General features: G+C 47.1%; 1 protein-coding gene across 4 annotated transcripts; it reads left to right on the forward strand.

Moving 5' to 3' along the window:
• The first annotated feature begins 1,050 nt into the window (after positions 1-1,050).
• LOC124009505 (tropomyosin alpha-1 chain-like) lies at positions 1,051-23,720 on the forward strand. Of its 4 annotated transcripts, none has more exons than XM_046321336.1 (9): positions 1,051-1,435; positions 5,860-5,985; positions 14,213-14,346; positions 14,715-14,832; positions 15,467-15,537; positions 19,889-19,964; positions 20,089-20,151; positions 20,805-20,874; positions 23,224-23,720. In XM_046321336.1, exons 1-9 carry the CDS (start codon positions 1,322-1,324, stop codon positions 23,304-23,306), a joined length of 855 nt encoding a protein of 284 aa, XP_046177292.1. In that variant the 5' UTR covers positions 1,051-1,321; the 3' UTR covers positions 23,307-23,720. The 4 variants fall into 4 exon arrangements, with proteins under 4 accessions (XP_046177292.1, XP_046177291.1, XP_046177294.1 ...); XM_046321335.1 differs by lacking the exon at positions 23,224-23,720 and adding an exon at positions 22,647-22,961 and having other exon boundaries at positions 1,055-1,435; XM_046321338.1 differs by lacking the exons at positions 1,051-1,435; positions 5,860-5,985 and adding an exon at positions 12,853-13,068.
• The last annotated feature ends 409 nt before the right edge of the window (positions 23,721-24,129 follow it).

The raw sequence follows: 24,129 nt of genomic DNA on the forward strand, positions 1-24,129 counted from the left end.
TGTGGTGCGTAGGCCAAGCGTTAATCTGTTATGAACGTCTATCAATGGTTATTTCTATAATACCTGTGCCACAGGTTCTTCTCCAGACAGGTGTGTGTTATCTCAGCAATGATGCTTTTCCTCTGATCTTTCTCTCTCCCTTCCTCAAGATCTTTCTCTCTCCCTTCCTCAAGATCTTTCTCTCTCCGTTCCTCAAGATCTTTCTCTCTCCCTTCCTCAAGATCTTTCTCTCTCTGTTCCTCAAGATCTTTCTCTCTACGTTCCTCAAGATCTTTCTCTCTCTCTTCCTCAAGATCTTTTTCTCTCTTTTCCTCAAGATCTTTTTCTCCCTCTGTTCCTCAAAGATCTTTCTCTCTTCCTCAATATCTTTCTCTCTCTGTTCCTCAAGATCTTTCTCTCTACGTTCCTCAAGATCTTTCTCTCTCTCTTACTCAAGATATTTTTCTCTCTTTTCCTCAAGATCAAGATCTTTCTCTCTCTGTTCCTGAAGATCTTTCTCCCTCTGTTCCTCAAGATCTTCCTCTCTACGTTCCTCAAGCTCTTTCTCTCTCTCTTCCTCAAGATCTTTCTCTCTCTGTTCCTCAAGATCTTTCTCTCTCTCTTCCTCAAGATCTTTCTCTCTACGTTCCTCAAGATCTTTCTCTCTCTCTTCCTCAAGATCTTTTTCTCTCTCTTCCTCAAGATCTTTCTCTCTCTCTTCCTCAAGATCTTTCTCTCTCCGTTCCTCAAGATCTTTCTCTCTCCGTTCCTGAAGATCTTTCTCTCTCTCTTCCTGAAGATCTTTCTCTCTCCGTTCCAACCCGTCCCCTTAAGAAAAAAAAGGAAATGAGAACATGCTTCCAAATAAGGAGAGCGGGTGAATATCGCCAGAGTGTCTGTTCCGTTCTTAAGAAAGCCTTAGGAGGAGTGAGTGGGGAGGTTCAGACCAGAGAGGGAGGGGTAGAGGGAGGGAGGGTACTGTGGCTGCTGAGGTTAGCTAGCTAACCAGGCGCGGGGGTTGGGGGGGTGGAAGGGGGTAGTGGTCTATGTCACTGGGGACTGCATGGGGCTGTCTCTTCAAAACCAGTCAGGTTTAAATCACTTATATCAGCCCTGGTTTCCAGTCTGCATCCTCTGCTCTCTCCTCTCTCTCTCTCTCTCTCTCTCGCTCTCTGTATCAGCTGGCGTATTGGCTCTGGTGGACTTGGAAACTTAGAAAGGACTAGTCTCGCTCTTTCTCTGTGAGAGGGTTTGCCTTTAAGTGTCTAACTAGACCTCCCTGTCCCAAACTTGAAAAGTTTCCCCAGTTTCTGTAGCCACTGACCCCTAACAACCGTCAACCATGGAGGCCATCAAGAAGAAAATGCAGATGCTGAAGCTGGACAAAGAGAACGCCATCGACCGGGCGGAGCAGGCAGAGACTGACAAGAAATCAGCTGAGGACAAATGCAAACAGGTGAGGGAAGGATATTGAGCGGGGGGAGGAAAGATAAGGTGAGGGAAGGACTGTAAAGAGGGTAGGGTTGCAAAATTCCTGTAACTTTCCCATATTCCAAGGTAATCTAGAAATCCCGGATGTAGGATTCCCAGATTTCCTGCTTATTCTCTCCTGATTGCAGGAATATTACAACCAGGATTTCTGGGAAACCTGGGAATTTTGAAAAGCTACTGGAATTTTGCAACTCCAAAAAGGGTAGAGAGGGAAGAGTTGAGGAGGGGGAAAGGGAGAGAGGGAAATGTTGAGGAGGGGAAAGGGAGAGAGGGAAGAGCTGAGGAGGGGGAAAGGGAGAGAGGGAAGAGCTGAGGAGGGGAAAGGGAGAGAGGAAGAGCTGAGGAGGGGGAAAGGGGGAGGGGAAGAGCTGAGGAGGGGGAAAGGGAGAGAGGGAAGAGCTGAGGAGGGGGAAAGGGAGAGAGGGAAGAGCTGAGGAGGGGGAAAGGGAGAGAGGGAAGAGCTGAGGAGGGGGAAAGGGGGAGAGGGAAGAGCTGAGGGGGGAAAGGGAGAAGAGCTGAGGAGGGGGAAAGGGGGAGAGGGAAGAGCTGAGGAGGGGGAAAGGGGGAGAGGGAAGAGCTGAGGAGGGGGAAAGGGAGAGAGGGAAGAGCTGAGGAGGGGGAAAGGGGGAGAGGGAAGAGCTGAGGAGGGGGAAAGGGGAGAGGGAAGAGCTGAGGAGGGGGAAAGGGAGAGAGGGAAGAGCTGAGGAGGGGGAAAGGGAGAGAGGGAAGAGCTGAGGAGGGGGAAAGGGAGAGGGAAGAGCTGAGGAGGGGAAAGGGAGGAGAGGGAAGAGCTGAGGAGGGGGGGAAAGGGGAGAGGGAAGAGCTGAGGAGGGGGAAAGGGGGAGAGGGAAGAGCTGAGGAGGGGGAAAGGGAGAGGGAAGAGCTGAGGAGGGGAAAGGGGGAAGAGCTGAGGAGGGGGAAAGGGGGAGAGGGAAATGTTGAGGAGGGGGAGATAGAAAGCAGCTAATGGATACAAGTGATGAATTGTACAGAGTGGTAAAATATACATGGGTACTTTAAAAAAATGTATTGTAATATAGGCTAATGTTGAAGTACTTGATAATGAACGTGATGCTGTTCCTCTTGGGCTGTGTGCTTGAATGTCATATCTCGGATCCAATGCATTAGACCCATGTGTGGAAATGATCATTAGCAAATAGATGTTGTATATATATCATAAATGTCATTTCTGAGGTATAAATAAATGCAGTTCTTCTCATGGAAGAAATTTAAGAAACTAGCCCAAGGCAGAGTGTGATGGAATACATTTGTGGATGACCTATACTCCTCACAGAGTACAAAGTAGTTTATGCAGAGTAAAATTAGTCAGGGGAAAAAGAGCTACTTGAAATTGATTGATTAAAATAAGCTCTGAGACATAGAACAGCTGATTGTACTGAGGATGGTTCTCCTTTCCTCTAATGGAGAGAGATGAAGCCCTCAGGAAGAGAGGGATGGAGAGAGAGATGAAGTCCTCAGGGAGAGAGGGATGGAGAGAGAGATGAAGTCCTCAGGGAGAGAGTGATGGAGAGAGGGATGAAGAGAGGGATGAAGTCCTCAGGGAGAGAGGGATGGAGAGAGAGATGAAGTCCTCAGGGAGAGGGATGGAGAGAGGGATGGAGAGAGGGATGAAGTCCTCAGGGAGAGAGAGATGGAGAGAGGGATGAAGTCCTCAGGGAGAGAGAGATGGAGAGAGGGATGAAGTCCTCAGGGAGAGAGAGATGGAGAGAGAGATGAAGGCCTCAGGGAGAGAGGGATGGAGAGAGGGATGAGTCATCAGGGAGAGAGGGATGAGTCATCAGCGAGAGAGAGATGGAGAGAGGGATGAAGTCCTCAGGGAGAGAGGGACGGAGAGAGGGATGAAGTCCTCAGGGAGAGAGAGATGGAGAGAGGGATGAAGTCCTCAGGGAGAGAGAGATGGAGAGAGGGATGAGTCATCAGGGAGAGAGGGATGAGTCATCAGCGAGAGAGGGATGGAGAGAGGGATGAGTCATCAGGGAGAGAGGGATGAGTCATCAGTGAGAGAGGGATGGAGAGAGGGATGAGCCCTCAGGGAGAGAGGGATGGAGAGAGGGATGATCCCTCAGGGAGAGAGGGATGGAGAGAGGGATGAGCCCTCAGGGAGAGAGGGATGGAGAGAGGGATGAGCCCTCAGGGAGAGAGGGATGGAGAGAGGGATGAGCCCTCAGGGAGAGAGGGATGGAGAGAGGGATGATCCCTCAGGGAGAGAGGGATGGAGAGAGGGATGAGCCCTCAGGGAGAGAGGGATGGAGAGAGGGATGAGCCCTCAGGGAGAGGGATGGAGAGAGGGATGAGCCCTCAGGGAGAGAGGGATGGAGAGAGGGATGAGCCCTCAGGGAGAGAGGGATGGAGAGAGGGATGATCCCTCAGGGAGAGAGGGATGGAGAGAGGGATGAGCCCTCAGGGAGAGAGGGATGGAGAGAGGGATGAGCCCTCAGGGAGAGAGGGATGGAGAGAGGGATGATCCCTCAGGGAGAGAGGGATGGAGAGAGGGATGAGCCCTCAGGGAGAGAGGGATGGAGAGAGGGATGAGCCCTCAGGGAGAGAGGGATGGAGAGAGGGATGAGCCCTCAGGGAGAGAGGGATGGAGAGAGGGATGAGCCCTCAGGGAGAGAGGGATGGAGAGAGGGATGAGCCCTCAGGGAGAGAGAAAAGAACAGTGAATGAGTTCTTCTGCATCCCTAACCCACCCCTTCCCCGTAACCTCTGTAGACTCCTGTAAACGTGAAAGGAAGAAATATGGCCCAAATTCCACCCAGCTTATCTGTTAATATGGTTGAAAATTCCAATGTGATAACAAATTCCATGCAGCACATCAGAAGGGAGTTCCCCTGTCCATTTGGTATCCAGCAGCAGGCTGCATCACGACTGATCATAGATAGATCATAAGAGAGCCATAGAGCTCCAGAAGGATTAGCCCAGCCAACCCCCCCCCCCCGCGTTGTACAGGAACAACAAGGGGTATCAGGAATAAAAAAGCTTGCTATGCCAGCTGTCGCTCTGCTCCTCACTTTGGTGTGACTTTACATGGCTCTGGGGTGCAGATCCACTCACCAACATTCCTTTGTCTGATCTGTCTAAAGTTCAAGAACATACCAGAGGAGATACTAAGGATATGTCCCAAATAGCACCCTATTCCCTTTATAGTGCACTACTTTTGACCACAGCCCTGTAGGTATTGATCGAAAGTAGTGCACTATATAGGGAGTAGACTTCCATTGTGGATGTAGTCGAACTAACAGCACAACATTCTTAGAACCGCGTGCGTAAGTGTGAGCACCGTAGTGGCAGGCAGTCGTCAGTAGCACTATCCACAATACCCTCAGCCATTTCAGATATGGGGGGGGGGGGGGGTTCCGTTTGCCTGAATCATGGTGGATTACACAGACCTCTTTAGACAATTAGGTGGATAGAGTTAAACAGTGATGAGTGTTGATGCTTTCCTCTGGTATTCTATGAGTCTCTGGGGCTTTGTCTCAAAGGGCACCATATTAATTGTATAGTGCACTGCATTTGACCAGAGCCCCGTCAGCAGCCTGCAAGGCAAAGGCCAGCGTGGTAGTGAACACTTGTATCCTTCTGCCATCTACTGGGATCACACTTCATGGCTATAAAGCACTGCAGGACAAAGTACGGTTGAATCCAACAACAACAACATTCTAGTCTTTGGAACAAAGCACCTAAACATTAGCAATATACATGCAATGTTGGAGTCAATTCAATTCTACATTTCTAGCTACAAAATACTGAGTGGTTGGTTATTCTCTTCCTTTGCAGGCCTTTTCTCCTGAGTTCCCCACTGGAGGCAAAATGTTGTAGATATACATCTGTTTTATATAGATCTGACATGATTCTGTCTTATATAGATCTGATGTGATTCTGTTTTATATAGATCTGACATGATTCTGTCTTATATAGATCTAACGTGATTCTGTCTTATATAGATCTGACGTGATTCTGTCTTATATAGAGCTGACGTGATTCTGTCTTATATAGAGCTGACGTGATTCTGTCTTATATAGAGCTGACGTGATTCTGTCTTATATAGAGCTGACATGATTCTATTTTATATAGATCTGATGTGATTCTGTCTTATATAGATCTGATGTGATTCTGTTTTAAATAGATCTGACATGATTCTGTCTTATATAGATCTGATGTGATTCTGTTTTAAATAGATCTGATGTCTGTCTTATATAGAGCTGATGTGATTCTGTGTGACAGAACACATATCTGAACATTTCCTGACTCTGTCACCTAGTCTGTCCTTTCTGTGACAGAAGTACAGGTATGTCTGTTGTATAAAATATTGATATCTGAACACCCTTCCCTGATTCTCTGCTTCGCTCTGACTCTGTGTGCCCCCAGTTGGAAGATGAGCTACTGGGGCTGCATAAGAAGCTGAAGGGGACAGAAGACGAGTTGGATAAATACTCTGAGGCTCTGAAGGACGCACAGGAGAAACTGGAGCTGTCAGAGAAGAAGGCTACTGACGTGAGTACAGTATAGTACTAGAGATACTGCCGGGTTGACACTGTAACGCTCAAATAATCCCTATTTCAGACACATACAGATGTTTTAAATGTATCATATCACATTCAAGGTTAAGCAATGGAACACCTTCCTCTATACTCAAGCATTGCACCAGTGTACACACATGGTTGAGAGAACCTTGGTTCTGTCTTGGCAAGTTTGTTCAGACATCTTCAAATACCGTTGGACAACAGACTCTGATCTAGTCTGGTTGCGTCATCAAGATTAAACAGCATTCCTTTATCCTGATCATTTAGAGAGATCAGGTCAGAAAAATAACATGTGGGATAACATCCACTTCCCTCAGACCACAGCAGGGTCTCGTTCATCAACAGCACAGCCAACTGCTGACCCTCAGACCACAGCAGGGTCTCTTTCATCAACAGCACAGCCAACTGCTGACCCTCAGACCACAGCAGGGTCTCGTTCATCAACAGCACAGCCAACTGCTGACCCTCAGACCACAGCAGGGTCTCTTTCATCAACAGCACAGCCAACTGCTGACCCTCAGACCACAGCAGGGTCTCGTTCATCAACAGCACAGCCAACTGCTGACCCTCAGACCACAGCAGGGTCTCTTTCATCAACAGCACAGCCAACTGCTTACCCTCAGACCACAGCAGGGTCTCTTTCATCAACAGAAAACACCCAATAAATCAACGAAGTACGGTCAATGTGACTTTCCAACCTTCACTCCCATCATATATGAACAAAGTCAACAGTCTCCTCTCTCTCTATGAGGTTTTCTCAAAGATAGCATCTACTGAACTGCGTTACGGTCTTCTCCCAGGTCTGAAACAAAGGTTCAGGGGCTGCTATTTCATATATATATATATATATAGTGCATTAATTTTCACCTGGACCCATAAGGCTCTGGTCAAAAGTAGTGAGTAGTATAGGGACTAGACTGCCATTTGGGACACATCCAGAGTCTCAGCTCCACTACTCCACATATGCAGCAACACAGAAATGTGAGGAATGCAGCTAAAACAAACAGAGAACCTCACACTGCTGTGGCTATTGAAGACTATACTGGAAATGCTTCTGGTAAGGAGACCACAGACACAGTTACAGACATGGCTACAGTTACAGGCACAGTTACAGACACGGCTACAGTTACAGACACAATTACAGACACATATACAGACACAGTTACAGATACGGCTACAGTTACAGACACGGCTACAGTTACAGACACAGTTACAGACACGGCTACAGTTACAGACACCGCTACAGTTACAGACACGGCTACAGTTACAGACACCGCTACAGTTACAGACACGGCTACAGTTACAGACACCGCTACAGTTACAGACACGGCTACAGTTACAGACACCGCTACAGTTACAGACACAGTTACAGACACAGTTACAGACACAGCTATAGTTACAGACACAGTTACAGGCACGGCTACAGTTACAGACACGGCTACAGTTACAGACACGGCTACAGTTACAGACACAGCTACAGTTACAGACACCGCTACAGTTACAGACACAGTTACAGACACGGCTACAGTTACAGACACGGCTACAGTTACAGACACGGCTACAGTTACAGACACAGTTACAGACACGGCTACAGTTACAGACACAGTTACAGGCACGGCTACAGTTACAGACGCGGCTACAGTTACAGACACCGCTACAGTTACAGACACGGCTACAGTTACAGACACGGCTACAGTTACAGACACAGTTACAGACACGGCTACAGTTACAGACACGGCTACAGTTACAGACACAGTTACAGACACGGCTACAGTTACAGACACGGCTACAGTTACAGACACGGCTACAGTTACAGACACAGTTACAGACACGGCTACAGTTACAGACACAGTTACAGGCACGGCTACAGTTACAGACACGGCTACAGTTACAGGCACAGTTACAGACACGGCTACAGTTACAGACACGGCTACAGTTACAGACACGGTTACAGACACGGCTACAGTTACAGACACGGCTACAGTTACAGACACGGCTACAGTTACAGACACAGTTACAGTTACAGACACCGCTACAGTTACAGACACGGCTACAGTTACAGACACGGCTACAGTTACAGACACGGCTACAGTTACAGACACCGCTACAGTTACAGACACGGCTACAGTTACAGACACAGCTACAGTTACAGACACGGCTACAGTTACAGACACGGCTACAGTTATAGACACGGCTACAGTTACAGACACGGCTACAGTTACAGACACGGCTACAGTTACAGACACGGCTACAGTTATAGACACGGCTACAGTTACAGACACGGCTACAGTTACAGACACAGTTACAGGCACGGCTACAGACACAGTTACAGACACAGCTACAGTTACAGTTACAGACACGGCTACAGTTACAGTTACAGACACGGCTACAGACACAGTTACAGACACGGCTACAGTTACAGGCACAGCTACAGTTTCAGACACGGCTACAGTTACAGACATCGCTACAGTTACAGGCACAGCCATGGACACAGTTACAGACACGGCTACAGACACGGTTACAGACACGGCTACAGTTACAGACACAGCCACGGACACAGTTACATGCATAGCTACAGACACAATGACAGGCGCAGCAACAGACACGGCTACAGTTACAGACACAGTTACAGACACGGCTACAGTTACAGACACAGTTACAGGCACGGCTACAGTTACAGACACGGCTACAGTTACAGGCACAGTTACAGACACGGCTACAGTTACAGACACGGCTACAGTTACAGACACGGTTACAGACACGGCTACAGTTACAGACACGGCTACAGTTACAGACACGGCTACAGTTACAGACACAGTTACAGTTACAGACACCGCTACAGTTACAGACACGGCTACAGTTACAGACACGGCTACAGTTACAGACACGGCTACAGTTACAGACACCGCTACAGTTACAGACACGGCTACAGTTACAGACACAGCTACAGTTACAGACACGGCTACAGTTACAGACACGGCTACAGTTATAGACACGGCTACAGTTACAGACACGGCTTACAGTTACAGACACGGCTACAGTTACAGACACGGCTACAGTTATAGACATGGCTACAGTTACAGACACGGCTACAGTTACAGACACAGTTACAGGCACGGCTACAGACACAGTTACAGACACAGCTACAGTTACAGACACGGCTACAGTTACAGTTACAGACACGGCTACAGACACAGTTACAGACACGGCTACAGTTACAGGCACAGCTACAGTTTCAGACACGGCTACAGTTACAGACACAGCTACAGTTACAGACACAGCTACAGACACGGTTACAGACACGGCTACAGTTACAGACACAGCCACGGACACAGTTACATGCATAGCTACAGACACAATGACAGGCGCAGCAACAGACACAGACCCGGCTACAGACACGGTCACAGACACAGTTACAGACACAGATACCGACACGGTCACAGACACGGCTACAGTTACAGACACAGCCACGGACACAGTTACATGCATAGCTACAGACACAATGACAGGCGCAGCAACAGACACAGACCCGGCTACAGACACGGTCACAGACACAGTTACAGACACAGATACCGACACGGTCACAGACACAGTTACAGACACAGTTACAGACACAGATACCGACACAATAACAGAGACACAGCTACAGACACAGACACAGTTACAGACACAGATACAATAACAGATATACAGCTACAGACACGGCTACAGACACAGTTACAGACACAGATACCGACATGGCTACAGACACAGTTACAGACACAGATACCGACACGGTCACAGACACAGTCAACATGTTGTGATTCTGGACGGACAGATTGCTAGAAACTGCCATATGGGGAATAGTAAGTGGCTCGTTTCACCTTGTTTTTGATACCATGTCTTATTTTGAGGTGTTTTGACTGAAAATGTCAATGTTAATATCGCCCCTCAGGGGTGCATGCTTAGTCCCCTCCTGTACTCCCTGTTCACCCATGACTGCATGGCCAAGAACGACTCCAACACCATCATTAAGTTTGCCGACGACGCCACAGTGGTAGGCCTGATCACCGACAACGATGAGCCTATAGGGAGGAGTTCAGAGACTTGGCAGTGTCGTGCTAGGATGACAACCTCTCCGTCAACGTGATCAAGACAAAGGAACTGATTGTGGACTACAGGAAAAGGAGGGTCAAGCACACCCCCATTCTCATCGTGGAGCAGGTTGAGAGCTTCAAGTTCCTTGGTGTCCACATCACAATAAACTATCATGGTGCAAGCACAACAAGACAGTCGTGAAGAGGGCACAACAATGCCTTATCCCCCTCAGGAGACTGAAAAGATTTGTCATGGGTCCCCAGATCCTCAAAAAGTTATACAGCTGCACCATCGAGAGCATCCTGACTGGTTGCATCACCGCCTGGTATGGTAACTGCTCGGCATCTGACCGCAAGGCCCTACAGAGGGTAGTGGGGCCAAGCTTCCAGCACTTCCAGGACCTTTATACAAGGCGGTGTCAGAGGAAGGCCCTAAAAATTATCAAAGACTCCAGTCACCCTAGTCATAGGCTGTTCTCAAGTCTAGGTCAAAAAGCCTCCTTAACAGCTTCTTGCGCGAATCCACTGCTGAACAATTAATCAAATGGCTACCTGGAATATTTGCAATGACCCTCCATTTCTTTACACTGCTGCTACTCGCTGTTTATTATCTATGCATAGTCACTTTACCTCTACCTACATGTACAAATTACCTCAATTACCTCGACTATAACCTGTACCGCCGCACATTGACTCAGTACCGTCACCTCCTGTATATAACCTTGCTATTGTTATTTTATTATGTTACTTTCTTTTTACTTTAATTTATTTTGTAAATATTTTCTTAACTCTTATTTTTCTTACGACTGCATTGTTGATTTAAGGGCATGTAAAGTCAGCATTTCACGGTAAGTTTACCTGTTGTATTCAGCATTTCACGGTAAGGTCTACTACGCCTGTTGTGTTCAGCGCATTGATTTGATTTGAATGATTCGAATGATTGATCTTCTTCCTGTGTTCATATTCAACCTTAAATCAGCGTCATCCAACCCCAGGGGGAAAGGAGAAGGAAAGACAGGAAACACTAGCCCGTGGAATGTGTTGCTGCCCAACGGCTGCAGGTTATTTCAGCCAATAAATCAGTTAACATTCCAAACCATTTCTGTGTTCAGTATACATATTATAGAGATTGTTTTTACAAATATGAAACCATATTTAGAGGCAAGTTTACTTTGCCCATCACACCTACTTTATTATGCACTGATATGAATCTCTCTCTCTCACACACAGGGCCTCGGGGTTCTATTTTTATAGAAATGAGTGGCTACACTGACAATTAAGCAACACACAGATTGTACAATATTATGAGGCAATGTAGATACAGTATATATATCATGAACTACAGTAGGCTACTAAATAATGTTTTCAGTGGCACACTGCCTCACCTAATGATAAAGATGAAGACATAGGCTAATCACAGTGATGACCGATGGGCTCGTCTCAAGATGAGCTCCTTTGAAAAACGGAGCTGCTGTTAGCTACAGATTGGGAGTAAAAATTGTATTTTGAAACCTGCAAAAATGCAAACCAACAGCCTTAACCAACCATAGAAATATAATCCATAGATAGCAGTTCCCATTCAAGTCAGGACTGGCATTCATTACTAGTGTACCGATGAGTATTAACATTCATATTGCCAGGGTAAGAGGTTACAAGACCCGTCTATGGGTTATATATCTATGGCCACAATGCAACAAGCTGTAGCCTATACGGTATTTGGTGCAGACGCTGCCCAAATTGCAGCCTTCCAAACTGTATGAATACCAGTAATTGCCAAAATAAAGGAAACACTTGAGTAAACAAGGAATACAAAGTATATGTCATGATGTGAGGTGCGTTTTCCTGGCATGGTTTAGGTCCACTTGTAGAATCTATGCCAAGGAGCATTGAAGCTGTCCTGCCAGCTCGTGGTGGCCCAGCACCCTTTTAAGACATTTTATGTTGGTGTTTCCTTTATTTTGGTAGATACTTGTATGTGCTTGTGATAAAATGTAATCCAAAGTCACATTTATTTATTTGTATTTTTTAGTAATCAGTTACCCAATATATTATTTATTGTGTTTTTGTATTTTATTTTATTAATCAGTTACTCAACATAATATGTATTATGCAGTTGTTTATTATTTTATGTTTTTGATCAGTTATTTAATATATTTCCTTTATCATTTTTGTTTTCTTTTTCTCTCTTTTTTTGCTGCCTCTTGGGCCCCCCAAGGGCCTGGGGCCCAGGGGCTTCAGCTCGGTAAGCCCCTGCCTTAACCCAGCCCTGCACACACACTCTCTCTCTCTCTCTCTCTCTCTCTCTCTCTCTCTCTCTCTCTCTCTCTCTCTCTCGCATACTCAATTTAATTCAATGGCTTTATTGGCATGGGAAACATATGTTAGCATTGCCAAAGCAAGTGAAGTAGATAATAAACATAAGTGAAATAAACAATAAAAATGAACAGTAAACATTACACTCACAGAAGTTCTAAAGAAGTTCATAGTCTCTCTCTCTCTCGGGTACTCGCTCTCTCTCTCTCTAATCAGTTCAGGGTGTACATAACTGCAGACATAAACCTACACACACCTTGCACTGAAACTGAAGTGAAAGCTAAAAACCATAGACATTAAAACCAGCTATAAATCCACACCCTCTCATGGGAACAAAGATCAAGACCTTCATGCACGAAAACCTCCCTCCCTCTGGTTAATCTAATCATGATGTCATCTGAGACTGCTCAGGATTGGAGGATTTCAGCCATAACTTTCCTCAAATCTCCAGCCCTTTCCCGGCCCTCTACTTCTTAAACCTATTTTAAATTTTATATCCAATTTACAGTAGGCTAGATCGATCACTTAGTTCGATAATGACAGGTGGATCATTGGACGCGGTGAAAAGGAAAATCCAGGCGCTTCAACAGCAAGCGGACGATGCAGAAGATCACACGATACTTTTACAGAAACAGTTGGACGATGAACGGGAATTGCGCGAAAACGTGAGAATGTTGTGGCTACAGTTTTATCATTACCTGTTCGCCACGTTTATTTTACTTTTGGTTTTCCTCCGTTCTTCTTTGGCAGAAAACCCATTTAAAGTAGTCTAAAATTAAGTCGACTAAAAAGTCAGTGCTACTATGCACTACCTTAAAGTGAGGCATGTATTGAGTTCATTCATATTCTGGTTGTAATGTCGGCTGATCATTGGAAGTTGAGGAACGTTTTCTATTGAGATGTGAAGAGAATTGGACAGTCAGGAAACCAAGTATTCCTATAGTCAAGTCAAGTGCCTTCAAATTTAATTCCCACAAAATCATTCACTTTTGATTACGTTTAATTGTATTGTAGCGACCTTAAAACCCAACACCTAGCAACGGTAAAGGTAAAGGTAAAAGCATGACATTCGATGGACCCGGGTTCGCTACACTGGTGTCAGAAGTGGGATGGCACCCGTGTGGCCATCGGAGAGTTGTGTACACGTGAGGGGGCTTGGTGTAGAGAAGTGTGGGGACCACTCTCCTGAAGGAAGGGTAATGTACCGACCTTAACCCAACACCTAGAGACCTCATCAAGGGGTTCCCTCTTGGCTTGACAGTTGCTGGACCCAGATTTGAGTCCCAGTCGTGGCTAACCCCCTAATTTGCTATAGCATTATATTGAAAAGCTAACAATGATAGGCTTGTTAAATGCCTTGTCTTGAACAGGCAGAGGTTAGTTTTTCCTATTGAATGAAGGGACCAGACCGGAGAGAAGCAGACAGACGTCAGGGTTATCTTTTACAATGGGCGTCTCACAGGAAGCAGATTGATAAGCAGCCATCCCAGACTGCCAACTATTCACACTGACTGACTGTTTACAGTAGGTTGTTGAGGAGGGGATGTTGCACTAGTGTACAATTTATCAAGATTCAACCATTCCCATCATGAGTCCCCCTACTCTTCTGAATGAGTCCTTAATTCTTGGGTAATACACAGTGTGGGTTGAGGACTGACTTGAACAGTGACGATACGCTATCTGCAGGCTCCCTGTTTCACCTCATCACCTGTTGTTCTGTACCATTGGGAATATATTTTTCCTTTTTTGTTTCCTCTGATCTTTATCATGACCTCTAACCTGTGACCTGTGCCCCCCCCCCCCCTGCAGGCGGAGGGCGATGTGGCGGCTCTGAACCGTAGGATTCAGCTGGTGGAGGAGGAGTTGGACAGGGCTCAGGAGAGGCTGGCCACTGCCCTGCAGAAACTAGAGGAGGCGGAGAAGGCTGCCGACGAGAGTGAGAGGTCAGATCAGGACTACAACAAGTCACCATTTGCTCTGTCATTATATAGATGGGACAGAGCTACAGGGCTATTCTATGGGTCCATGTTTATCAATGGGTATGGACTGCTATAAGGAGGGATTGTGTTTCTTTTTGGACAAAGGAGAAAGTGGCCTCCACACTTTGCGGACTTCCTCTGTATGGAGGTGGTGGGGGGGGGGGGGGGGTTGTAGTTATACACAGTTTGTAGTTATACACAGTTATTCTTGATATAATGGTAATCAGAGTTAGCTTACAGGTAGATAGTTTACAGAGCTATCTAGCATGTTTCTTAAGTCTTCACATACAGTAGGTTATACTATAGCTAACCCTGTGTTGCTGTTGCTCCAGAGGCATGAAGGTGATAGAGAACCGAGCCTCCAAGGACGAGGAGAAGATGGAGATCCAGGAGATGCAGCTGAAGGAGGCCAAGCACATCGCTGAGGAGGCCGACAGGAAGTACGAGGAGGTAAGAAGCACAGAATAGTAGGTTGAAGGTGCCCCTAGATGCTGATCTTGGGTCTGTTTTGCATTTTCCCCACTAAATGGAAGCTGATCCTAGATCCTGTGCCCAGTGAAAACTTCACCCTGGAGTCACAGCATAGTTTGTTATTAGGGGAAGGGGATACCTACTCAGTTGTACAACTGAATGCATTCAACTGAAACACATTTAACCCAACCCCTCTCAGTCAGAGAGGTGCAGGGGGCTGCCTTAATCAACAGCCACATCTTCGGCACCTGGGGAATACTGGGTTACCTGCCTTGCTCAGGGGCAGAGCGACAGATTTTTACCTCGTCAGCTCAGGGATTTGATCCAGCAACCTTTTGGTTATTGGCCCAACACTCGTAACCACTAAGCCAAGAGTTTCCCCTGACCAGGAAAACCTCTGGGTCTAATCTGTAAGGCCCTGGTATAGCTGGTCATAACCAGTATAACCCAGAGTTTTTCTTGGTTAGTTGTTGTGGTCAGGAAGACTTCAGGCGCCGTTCATGACATCATACATTTTCAGATGAGTCAATGTAATGAGGCACGATTATTGATTTCATGTTGAATTTAGTCTCCAAGAGATCCCTTCTGACCCATGGTTTGTGTTCTGTTTCAGGTTGCTCGTAAGCTGGTCATCCTAGAAGGGGAACTGGAGAGGGCCGAAGAGCGAGCAGAGATCTCTGAGCTGTAAGTACCAATACTCATCACACTAGATGTGTGTCAACTATGTTAGTCAGACTACAGGGTGGCGTTAGGGGCGGGCCTTAGGGGGCCTGGCCGACCCTAACGTGCATCGTTGCATGTCCAAATCAAATATTAAAAGATTGACAATTTATTTGACCGAGATGCGAGCCAACAGAAAAGGCGCATCAATCTCAAATAAAGCATCGGAGCAAGCAAAACAGCGCCCCCTCTGTCTCGGCATGGATAGCCCATGTATCTGATGCTGTCTGGACAGCAAAACAGCGCCCCCTCTGTCTCGGTATGGATAGCCCATGTATCTGATGCTGTCTGGACAGCAAAACAGCGCCCCCTCTGTCTCGGCATGGATAGCCCATGTATCTGATGCTGTCTGGACAGCAAAACAGCGCCCCCTCTGTCTCTGTATGGATAGCCCATGTATCTGATGCTGTCTGGACAGCAAAACAGCGCCCCTCTGTCTCGGCATGGATAGCCCATGTATCTGATGCTGTCTGGACAGCAAAACAGCGCCCCCTCTGTCTCGGTATGGATAGCCCATGTATCTGATGCTGTCTGGACAGCAAAACAGCGCCCCTCTGTCTCGGCATGGATAGCCCATGTATCTGATGCTGTCTGGACAGCAAAACAGCGCCCCTCTGTCTCGGCATGGATAGCCCATGTATCTGATGCTGTCTGGACAGCAAAACAGCGCCCCTCTGTCTCGGTATGGATAGCCCATGTATCTGATGCTGTCTGGACAGCAAAACAGCGCCCCCTCTGTCTCGGCATGGATAGCCCATGTATCTGATGCTGTCTGGACAGCAAAACAGCGCCCCTCTGTCTCAGTATGGATAGCCCATGTATCTGATGCTGTCTGGACAGCAAAACAGCGCCCCTCTGTCTCGGCATGGATAGCCCATGTATCTGATGCTGTCTGGACAGCAAAACAGCGCCCCTCTGTCTCAGTATGGATAGCCCATGTATCTGATGCTGTCTGGACAGCAAAACAGCGCCCCTCTGTCTCGGCATGGATAGCCCATGTATCTGATGCTGTCTGGACAGCAAAACAGCGCCCCTCTGTCTCGGCATGGATAGCCCATGTATCTGATGCTGTCTGGACAGCAAAACAGCGCCCCTCTGTCTCGGCATGGATAGCCCATGTATCTGATGCTGTCTGGACAGCAAAACAGCGCCCCCTCTGTCTCGGCATGGATAGCCCATGTATCTGATGCTGTCTGGACAGCAAAACAGCGCCCCTCTGTCTCGGCATGGATAGCCCATGTATCTGATGCTGTCTGGACAGCAAAACAGCGCCCCCTCTGTCTCGGCATGGATAGCCCATGTATCTGATGCTGTCTGGACAGCAAAACAGCGCCCCCTCTGTCTCAGTATGGATAGCCCATGTATCTGATGCTGTCTGGACAGCAAAACAGCGCCCCCTCTGTCTCGGCATGGATAGCCCATGTATCTGATGCTGTCTGGACAGCAAAACAGCGCCCCCTCTGTCTCAGTATGGATAGCCCATGTATCTGATGCTGTCTGGACAGCAAAACAGCGCCCCCTCTGTCTCGGCATGGATAGCCCATGTATCTGATGCTGTCTGGACAGCAAAACAGCGCCCCCTCTGTCTCGGCATGGATAGCCCATGTATCTGATGCTGTCTGGACAGCAAAACAGCGCCCCCTCTGTCTCGGCATGGATAGCCCATGTATCTGATGCTGTCTGGACAGCAAAACAGCGCCCCTCTGTCTCGGCATGGATAGCCCATGTATCTGATGCTGTCTGGACAGCAAAACAGCGCCCCCTCTGTCTCGGCATGGATAGCCCATGTATCTGATGCTGTCTGGACAGCAAAACAGCGCCCCTCTGTCTCGGCATGGATAGCCCATGTATCTGATGCTGTCTGGACAGCAAAACAGCGCCCCCTCTGTCTCGGCATGGATAGCCCATGTATCTGATGCTGTCTGGACAGCAAAACAGCGCCCCTCTGTCTCGGCATGGATAGCCCATGTATCTGATGCTGTCTGGACAGCAAAACAGCGCCCCTCTGTCTCGGCATGGATAGCCCATGTATCTGATGCTGTCTGGACAGCAAAACAGCGCCCCCTCTGTCTCGGCATGGATAGCCCATGTATCTGATGCTGTCTGGACAGCAAAACAGCGCCCCCTCTGTCTCGGCATGGATAGCCCATGTATCTGATGCTGTCTGGACAGCAAAACAGCGCCCCCTCTGTCTCGGCATGGATAGCCCATGTATCTGATGCTGTCTGGACAGCAAAACAGCGCCCCTCTGTCTCGGCATGGATAGCCCATGTATCTGATGCTGTCTGGACAGCAAAACAGCGCCCCCTCTGTCTCGGCATGGATAGCCCATGTATCTGATGCTGTCTGGACAGCAAAACAGCGCCCCCTCTGTCTCGGCATGGATAGCCCATGTATCTGATGCTGTCTGGACAGCAAAACCGCGCCCCCTCTGTCTCGGTATGGATAGCCCATGTATCTGATGCTGTCTGGACAGCAAAACAGCGCCCCCTCTGTCTCGGCATGGATAGCCGATGCTGTCTGGACAGCAAAACCGCGCCCCCTCTGTCTCGGCATGGATAGCCCATGTATCTGATGCTGTCTGGACAGCAAAACAGCGCCCCCTCTGTCTCGGCATGGATAGCCGATGCTGTCTGGACAGCAAAACAGCGCCCCCTCTGTCTCGGCATGGATAGCCCATGTATCTGATGCTGTCTGGACAGGGAAACAGCGCCCCCTCTGTCTCGGCATGGATAGCCCATGTATCTGATGCTGTCTGGACAGGGAAACAGCGACCCCTCTGTCTCAGTATGGATAGCCCATGTATCTGATGCTGTCTGGACAGGGAAACAGCGCCCCCTCTGTCTCGGCATGGATAGCCCATGTATCTGATGCTGTCTGGACAGCAAAACAGCGCCCCCTCTGTCTCAGTATGGATAGCCCATGTATCTGATGCTGTCTGGACAGGGAAACGGCGCCCCCTCTGTCTCGGTATGGATAGCCCATGTATCTGATGCTGTCTGGACAGGGAAACAGCGCCCCCTCTGTCTCGGCATGGATAGCCCATGTATCTGATGCTGTCTGGACAGGGAAACAGCGCCCCCTCTGTCTCGGCATGGATAGCCCATGTATCTGATGCTGTCTGGACAGGGAAACAGCGACCCCTCTGTCTCAGTATGGATAGCCCATGTATCTGATGCTGTCTGGACAGGGAAACAGCGCCCCCTCTGTCTCGGCATGGATAGCCCATGTATCTGATGCTGTCTGGACAGGGAAACAGCGCCCCCTCTGTCTCAGTATGGATAGCCCATGTATCTGATGCTGTCTGGACAGGGAAACGGCGCCCCCTCTGTCTCGGTATGGATAGCCCATGTATCTGATGCTGTCTGGACAGGGAAACAGCGACCCCTCTGTCTCAGTATGGATAGCCCATGTATCTGATGCTGTCTGGACAGGGAAACGGCGCCCCCTCTGTCTCGGTATGGATAGCCCATGTATCTGATGCTGTCTGGACAGGGAAACAGCGCCCCCTCTGTCTCGGTATGGATAGCCCATGTATCTGATGCTGTCTGGACAGGGAAACAGTGCCCCCTCTGTCTCGGTATGGATAGCCCATGTATCTGATGCTGTCTGGACAGGGAAACAGCGCCCCCTCAGTCTCGGTATGGATAGCCCATGTATCTGATGCTGTCTGGACAGGGAAACAGCGCCCCCTCTGTCTCGTTATGGATAGCCCATGTATCTGATGCTGTCTGGCCATAAATAGTATGGCATGTAAAATGACATGTCTTTACGATAAAACCCATTTAAAAAAAATGTGTAAGAGGTCCCATTGAAGAAAAAAAAAACTTGCCCCTTATGGAAATCAAATGCCAGTCCAACTGATTAGTTCTGGTGCTGGCCCTGGTCAGACTTCTTAGGTTAGAATGCTTTTACTTGCTACTGGCAGGGGTTTGCAACTCCAGTCCTCTGGGGCCTGATTGGTGTCTTTCTTTTACCTCAGCCCCCCCCCCCCTGCAGGCTAGTGTCAAACCTTGGGCCAATGTAACGGATGTGAAACGGCTAGCTAGTTAGCGGTGGTGCGCGCCAAATAGTGTTTCAATCTGTGACATCACTTGCTCTGAGACCTTGAAGTAGCAGTTCCCCCTTTGCTCTGCAAGGGCCGCAGCTTTTGTGGAGCGATGGGTAACGATGCTTCGAGGGTGACTGTTGTTGCTGTGTGCAGAGGGTCCCTGGTTCGCGCCCAGGTATGGGGCGAGGGGACGGTCTAAAGTTATACTGTTACAACAAGATTGCCTTGTTGATGTAAGTTGATTCCCTCTGTCCTCCTCTACAGTAAATGTGGTGACCTGGAGGAAGAGCTGAAGAATGTAACCAACAACCTCAAGTCCCTAGAGGCTCAGTCTGTTAAGGTGAGTGTCCTTTGTCTGAACAATACTTTTGCAAAATATCAGCTCTGAAATCTGCTACTGAATAATAATTAATGACATGTAACATGAGTTCCATTTTAATAAATGTGTTTTTTTGTCTCTGCAGTATTCAGAAAAAGAAGACAAGTATGAGGACGAAATCAAAGTGCTGACTGACAAACTGAAAGAGGTGAGGACAGCCGTCTGTCTGGTGGCATATTGCCCTTAAGGCTTCAGCCGAAATCGGCTAAGTGAACCGAACAAGTGTGCTCACATACTCCCTTAAAAGACCATTGTTTGAAAAACGAGAAAAAACGAGTACTGTTTGTCCATCTTGAGACACCGTAGCCAGTATGCACTTCCTTTAAAATAGTCTGAATTAATCGAAGGTAACTCAATAAATCTGTCTTTAATTTTGACGTCTTAGTTGTGCAAATTTACATCGAACTAAGATGTTTGGTACAGTATTTCACAGTGGAAAAACGTAAATGAAAACAAGTCGTCTATCGTTGAACGACAACACACTTCATTGAAGAATCCCTACTGTTGACCAATGACCCGACGAATAGGGACAGACTTCGGCTCCCAAACTTTTATATATATTTTTAGCAAGTCAGTTAAGAACAAATTCGAATTTACAATGACTGCCTACCCCGGCCAAACCCTCCGCTAACCCAGACGACGCTTTGCCAATTGTGTGGCGCTTGAGATGCAACTCATACAGTAGGAAGGTGTTCCTAATGTTTGTTATACTCCGTGTATATTGGTCCTATTTCACACATAGTGTGTAAGGGGATATCTGTCGATACTGGCTATAACCAGTCCTCTGTCCCGTCTCTCTAGGCTGAGACTCGTGCTGAGTTTGCAGAGAGATCGGTGGCTAAACTGGAAAAGACGATTGATGACTTAGAAGGTACAGTTCACACACAGTACATTTCATGGCTGTTTATGTCTCTGCACACTGTGCTTCCTCAGAGTCAAACCATCTGGATTCAACACTAATCTCTAGACTGTTTCTCTCTCTACTGCTGTATTATTCTTTGACCCTAATCTCTCAATTTCCCTCCTTTCTCTCTCTCTCCCTCTACCCTTTCTTTCTCACTCTCTCCCTCTACCCTTTCTTTCTCACTCTCTCCCTCTACCCTTTCTTTCTCTCTCTCTCCCTCTACCCTTTCTTTCTCTCTCTCTCCCTCTACCCTTTCTTTCTCTCTCTCTCCCTCTACCCTTTCTTTCTCTCTCTCTCTCCCTCTACCCTTTCTTTCTCTCTCTCTCTCTCCCTCTACCCTTTCTTTCTCTCTCGCTCTCCCTCTACCCTTTCTTTCTCTCTCGCTCTCCCTCTACCCTTTCTTTCTCTCTCTCCCTCTCTCCCTCTACCCTTTCTTTCTCTCTCTCTCTCCCTCTACCCTTTCTTTCTCTCTCTCTCTCCCTCTACCCTTTCTTTCTCTCTCTCTCTCCCTCTACCCTTTCTTTCTTTCTCTCTCTCTCTCCCTCTACCCTTTCTTTCTTTCTCTCTCTCTCTCCCTCTACCCTTTCTTTCTTTCTCTCTCTCTCCACCCCCTCTACTCTTTCTTTCTCTCTCTCTCTCTCTCTACCCTTTCTTTCTCTCTCTCTCTCCCTCTACCCTTTCTTTCTCTCTCTCTCTCCCCTCTACCCTTTCTTTCTCTCTCTCTCTCCCTCTACCCTTTCTTTCTCTCTCTCTCTCCCTCTACCCTTTCTTTCTCTCTCTCTCTCCCTCTACCCTTTCTTTCTCTCTCTCTCTCCCTCTACCCTTTCTTTCTCTCTCTCTCTCCCTCTACCCTTTCTTTCTCTCTCTCTCTCCCTCTACCCTTTCTTTCTCTCTCTCTCTCCCTCTACCCTTTCTTTCTCTCTCTCTCTCCCTCTACCCTTTCTTTCTCTCTCTCTCTCCCTCTACCCTTTCTTTCTCTCTCTCTCTCCCTCTACCCTTTCTTTCTCTCTCTCTCTCCCTCCACCCTTTCTTTCTCTCTCTCTCTCCCTCCACCCTCTTTCTTTCTCTTTCTCTCTCTCTCTCCCTCCACCCTCTTTCTTTCTCTCTCTCCCTCCACCCTCTTTCTTTCTCTCTCTCCCTCCACCCTCTTTCTTTCTCTCTCTCCCTCCACCCTCTCTTTCTTTCTCTCTCTCTCCTCCACCCTCTTTCTTTCTCTCTCTCTCTCTCCCCTCCACCCTCTTTCTTTCTCTCTCTCTCTCTCTCCCTCCACCCTCTTTCTTTCTCTCTCTCTCTCTCTCCACCCTCTTTCTCTCTCTCTCTCTCTCTCTCTCTCTCTCTCTCTCTCTCTCTCTCTCTCTCTCTCCCTCTTTTTCTTTCTTTCTCTCTCTCTCTCTCTCTCTCTCTCTCTCTCTTTCTTTCTCTCTCTCTCTCTCTCTCTTTCCTCTTTCTTTCTCTCTCTCTCTCTCTCTCTCTCTCTCTCTCTTTCTCTCTCTCTCTCTCTCTCTCTCTCTCTCTCTCTCTCTCTCTCTCTCTCTCTCTCTCTCTCTCTCTCTCTCTTTCTCTCTCTCTCTCTCTCTCTCTCTCTCTCTCTCCCTCTTTCTTTCTCTCTCTCTCTCTCTCTCTCTCTCTCTCCTTTTCCTCTATGGTCTCTGTGCTGTTCTCGCAACTCTTCTGACCCTGCTGCATCCTGCCACGCCTGCTCATTTCCTCTGATCTGCTGACCTTTGGCTGACCTCTAGATGAACTGTACTCTCAGAAGCTGAAGTACAAGGCCATCAGTGAGGAGCTGGACCATGCCCTCACCGACATGACCGCCATATAGATGACCTTTAACCTTTCACACTTCACTTATAGAAATGGGACGCTTTCACCTTTTCTTGTCTCGTCTTTTCTCTTTTCCTATCTTCTCTTCTCCTCCCTTCCTTTATTTTCTTCTCTTCTCCTCTCTTCTATTGCATTCTCTTATTTTATCTTCTCTTCGTGCCTTTTCTGTCTTGTTGTGAGACCTTTTCTGTAAAATCAACGTTTCAATAAAATTTGACCTGTTCTATGCACTTCCTCTCCTTCAATCCTTACTTTGTAAATCTGCTACTTCAACTTTACTGCTTTTATCCTCTCCTTTTTCTGCTAATAAATATTTATTTATTTTTATTTTTAACATAGTATAACTATCAACTAAAGAATAACAAAACAGTTTACAGGTGCAGTCATTATGTTTTTGTCTTCGCAATGTCTGTGTCCCAGCAAATCACATAAAGAGAGATATCAAAGGGGACCGAATTTCTCAAGTTTGAATATTACAACCTTTTATTACAGAACATTTATCCAGTGCAAAAGAAGAGAACTTGGATATGCATCAAGTCCTGGACCAAACACTGATAGAGCTGAATAGTTTGTAAAGAAATTAAACATATTTAGAAGCCGAAGAAGAAGAATCAACGTTCCATTATTTTTTTTGGCATGTCCAGTTTTAACGTCTCAACCATGAAAAGACGTTGTACTTTCCGACCACTATTTGTAATTCTTGTTTTTCCATTCTCTATTTTCGTATACTACCGGTAGCTTTTATGTTTAGACGTCCTTTCCTACTGTCATGAGTACAGTTTATAAGTACAATGAGCATATACTGACAGCTGTAGCTGGATACCAAAACACTATCAAAGATTCCGCTCTGACTCTATGTAGGAATGCTTGTATCAGTTGTATAGCTAACATGGACCAGTTTTTTTTTTCACAGATATATTCTGCAAACAAACAAAAACATTTTGGGGGTTGAAATGTCTGTGGTATAATAATAAAAATGTATAATACAATTTTTAATTTGTGTGTGTGTTTTCCTATACTGAGTACCAGAAGTCCTCACAAGAATAGTAAGCCAACATAAATTCAGAGAAGTGAGGACATTTTGCTGGGTCTCACTTGTAAAAAAGGCTATTTTAGCGTTGGGGTTAGGGAAAATGGGATTTTGAATGGGAATCAATTATTGGTCCCCAAAGTCCTCACAAGTATAGTAAGACATAGCTGCATGGGTGCACATGTTTGTATGCGGACATTTTGTGTAATAAATCCGCAATCGGAAATAATGAACACATATTAGACGTTTACATATTTATGTTCCATCACAATGTTATGTTTGCTAGTAGGTGTGATAAACGTTGAATTAGTCATTCAATCATAATGATTTATTTAATGTGTATTTGGATACTGACCTCATGACGTGAC

The sequence above is a fragment of the Oncorhynchus gorbuscha genome, linkage group LG22 (genome assembly GCF_021184085.1).
Source record: "Oncorhynchus gorbuscha isolate QuinsamMale2020 ecotype Even-year linkage group LG22, OgorEven_v1.0, whole genome shotgun sequence".
NCBI classification, from domain to species: domain Eukaryota; kingdom Metazoa; phylum Chordata; class Actinopteri; order Salmoniformes; family Salmonidae; genus Oncorhynchus; species Oncorhynchus gorbuscha.

Excerpts from the sequence above, each read along its gene's own strand:
- LOC124009505 (XM_046321336.1), top strand. The coding sequence starts at position 1,322 with ATGGAGGCCATCAAGAAGAAAATGCAGATGCTGAAGCTGGACAAAGAG. Across the intron at positions 5,986-14,212 it reads CAGAGAAGAAGGCTACTGAC|GCGGAGGGCGATGTGGCGGC; the intron begins GTGAGTACAGTA and ends CCCCCCCTGCAG. Across the intron at positions 15,538-19,888 it reads CGAGCAGAGATCTCTGAGCT|TAAATGTGGTGACCTGGAGG; the intron begins GTAAGTACCAAT and ends CCTCCTCTACAG.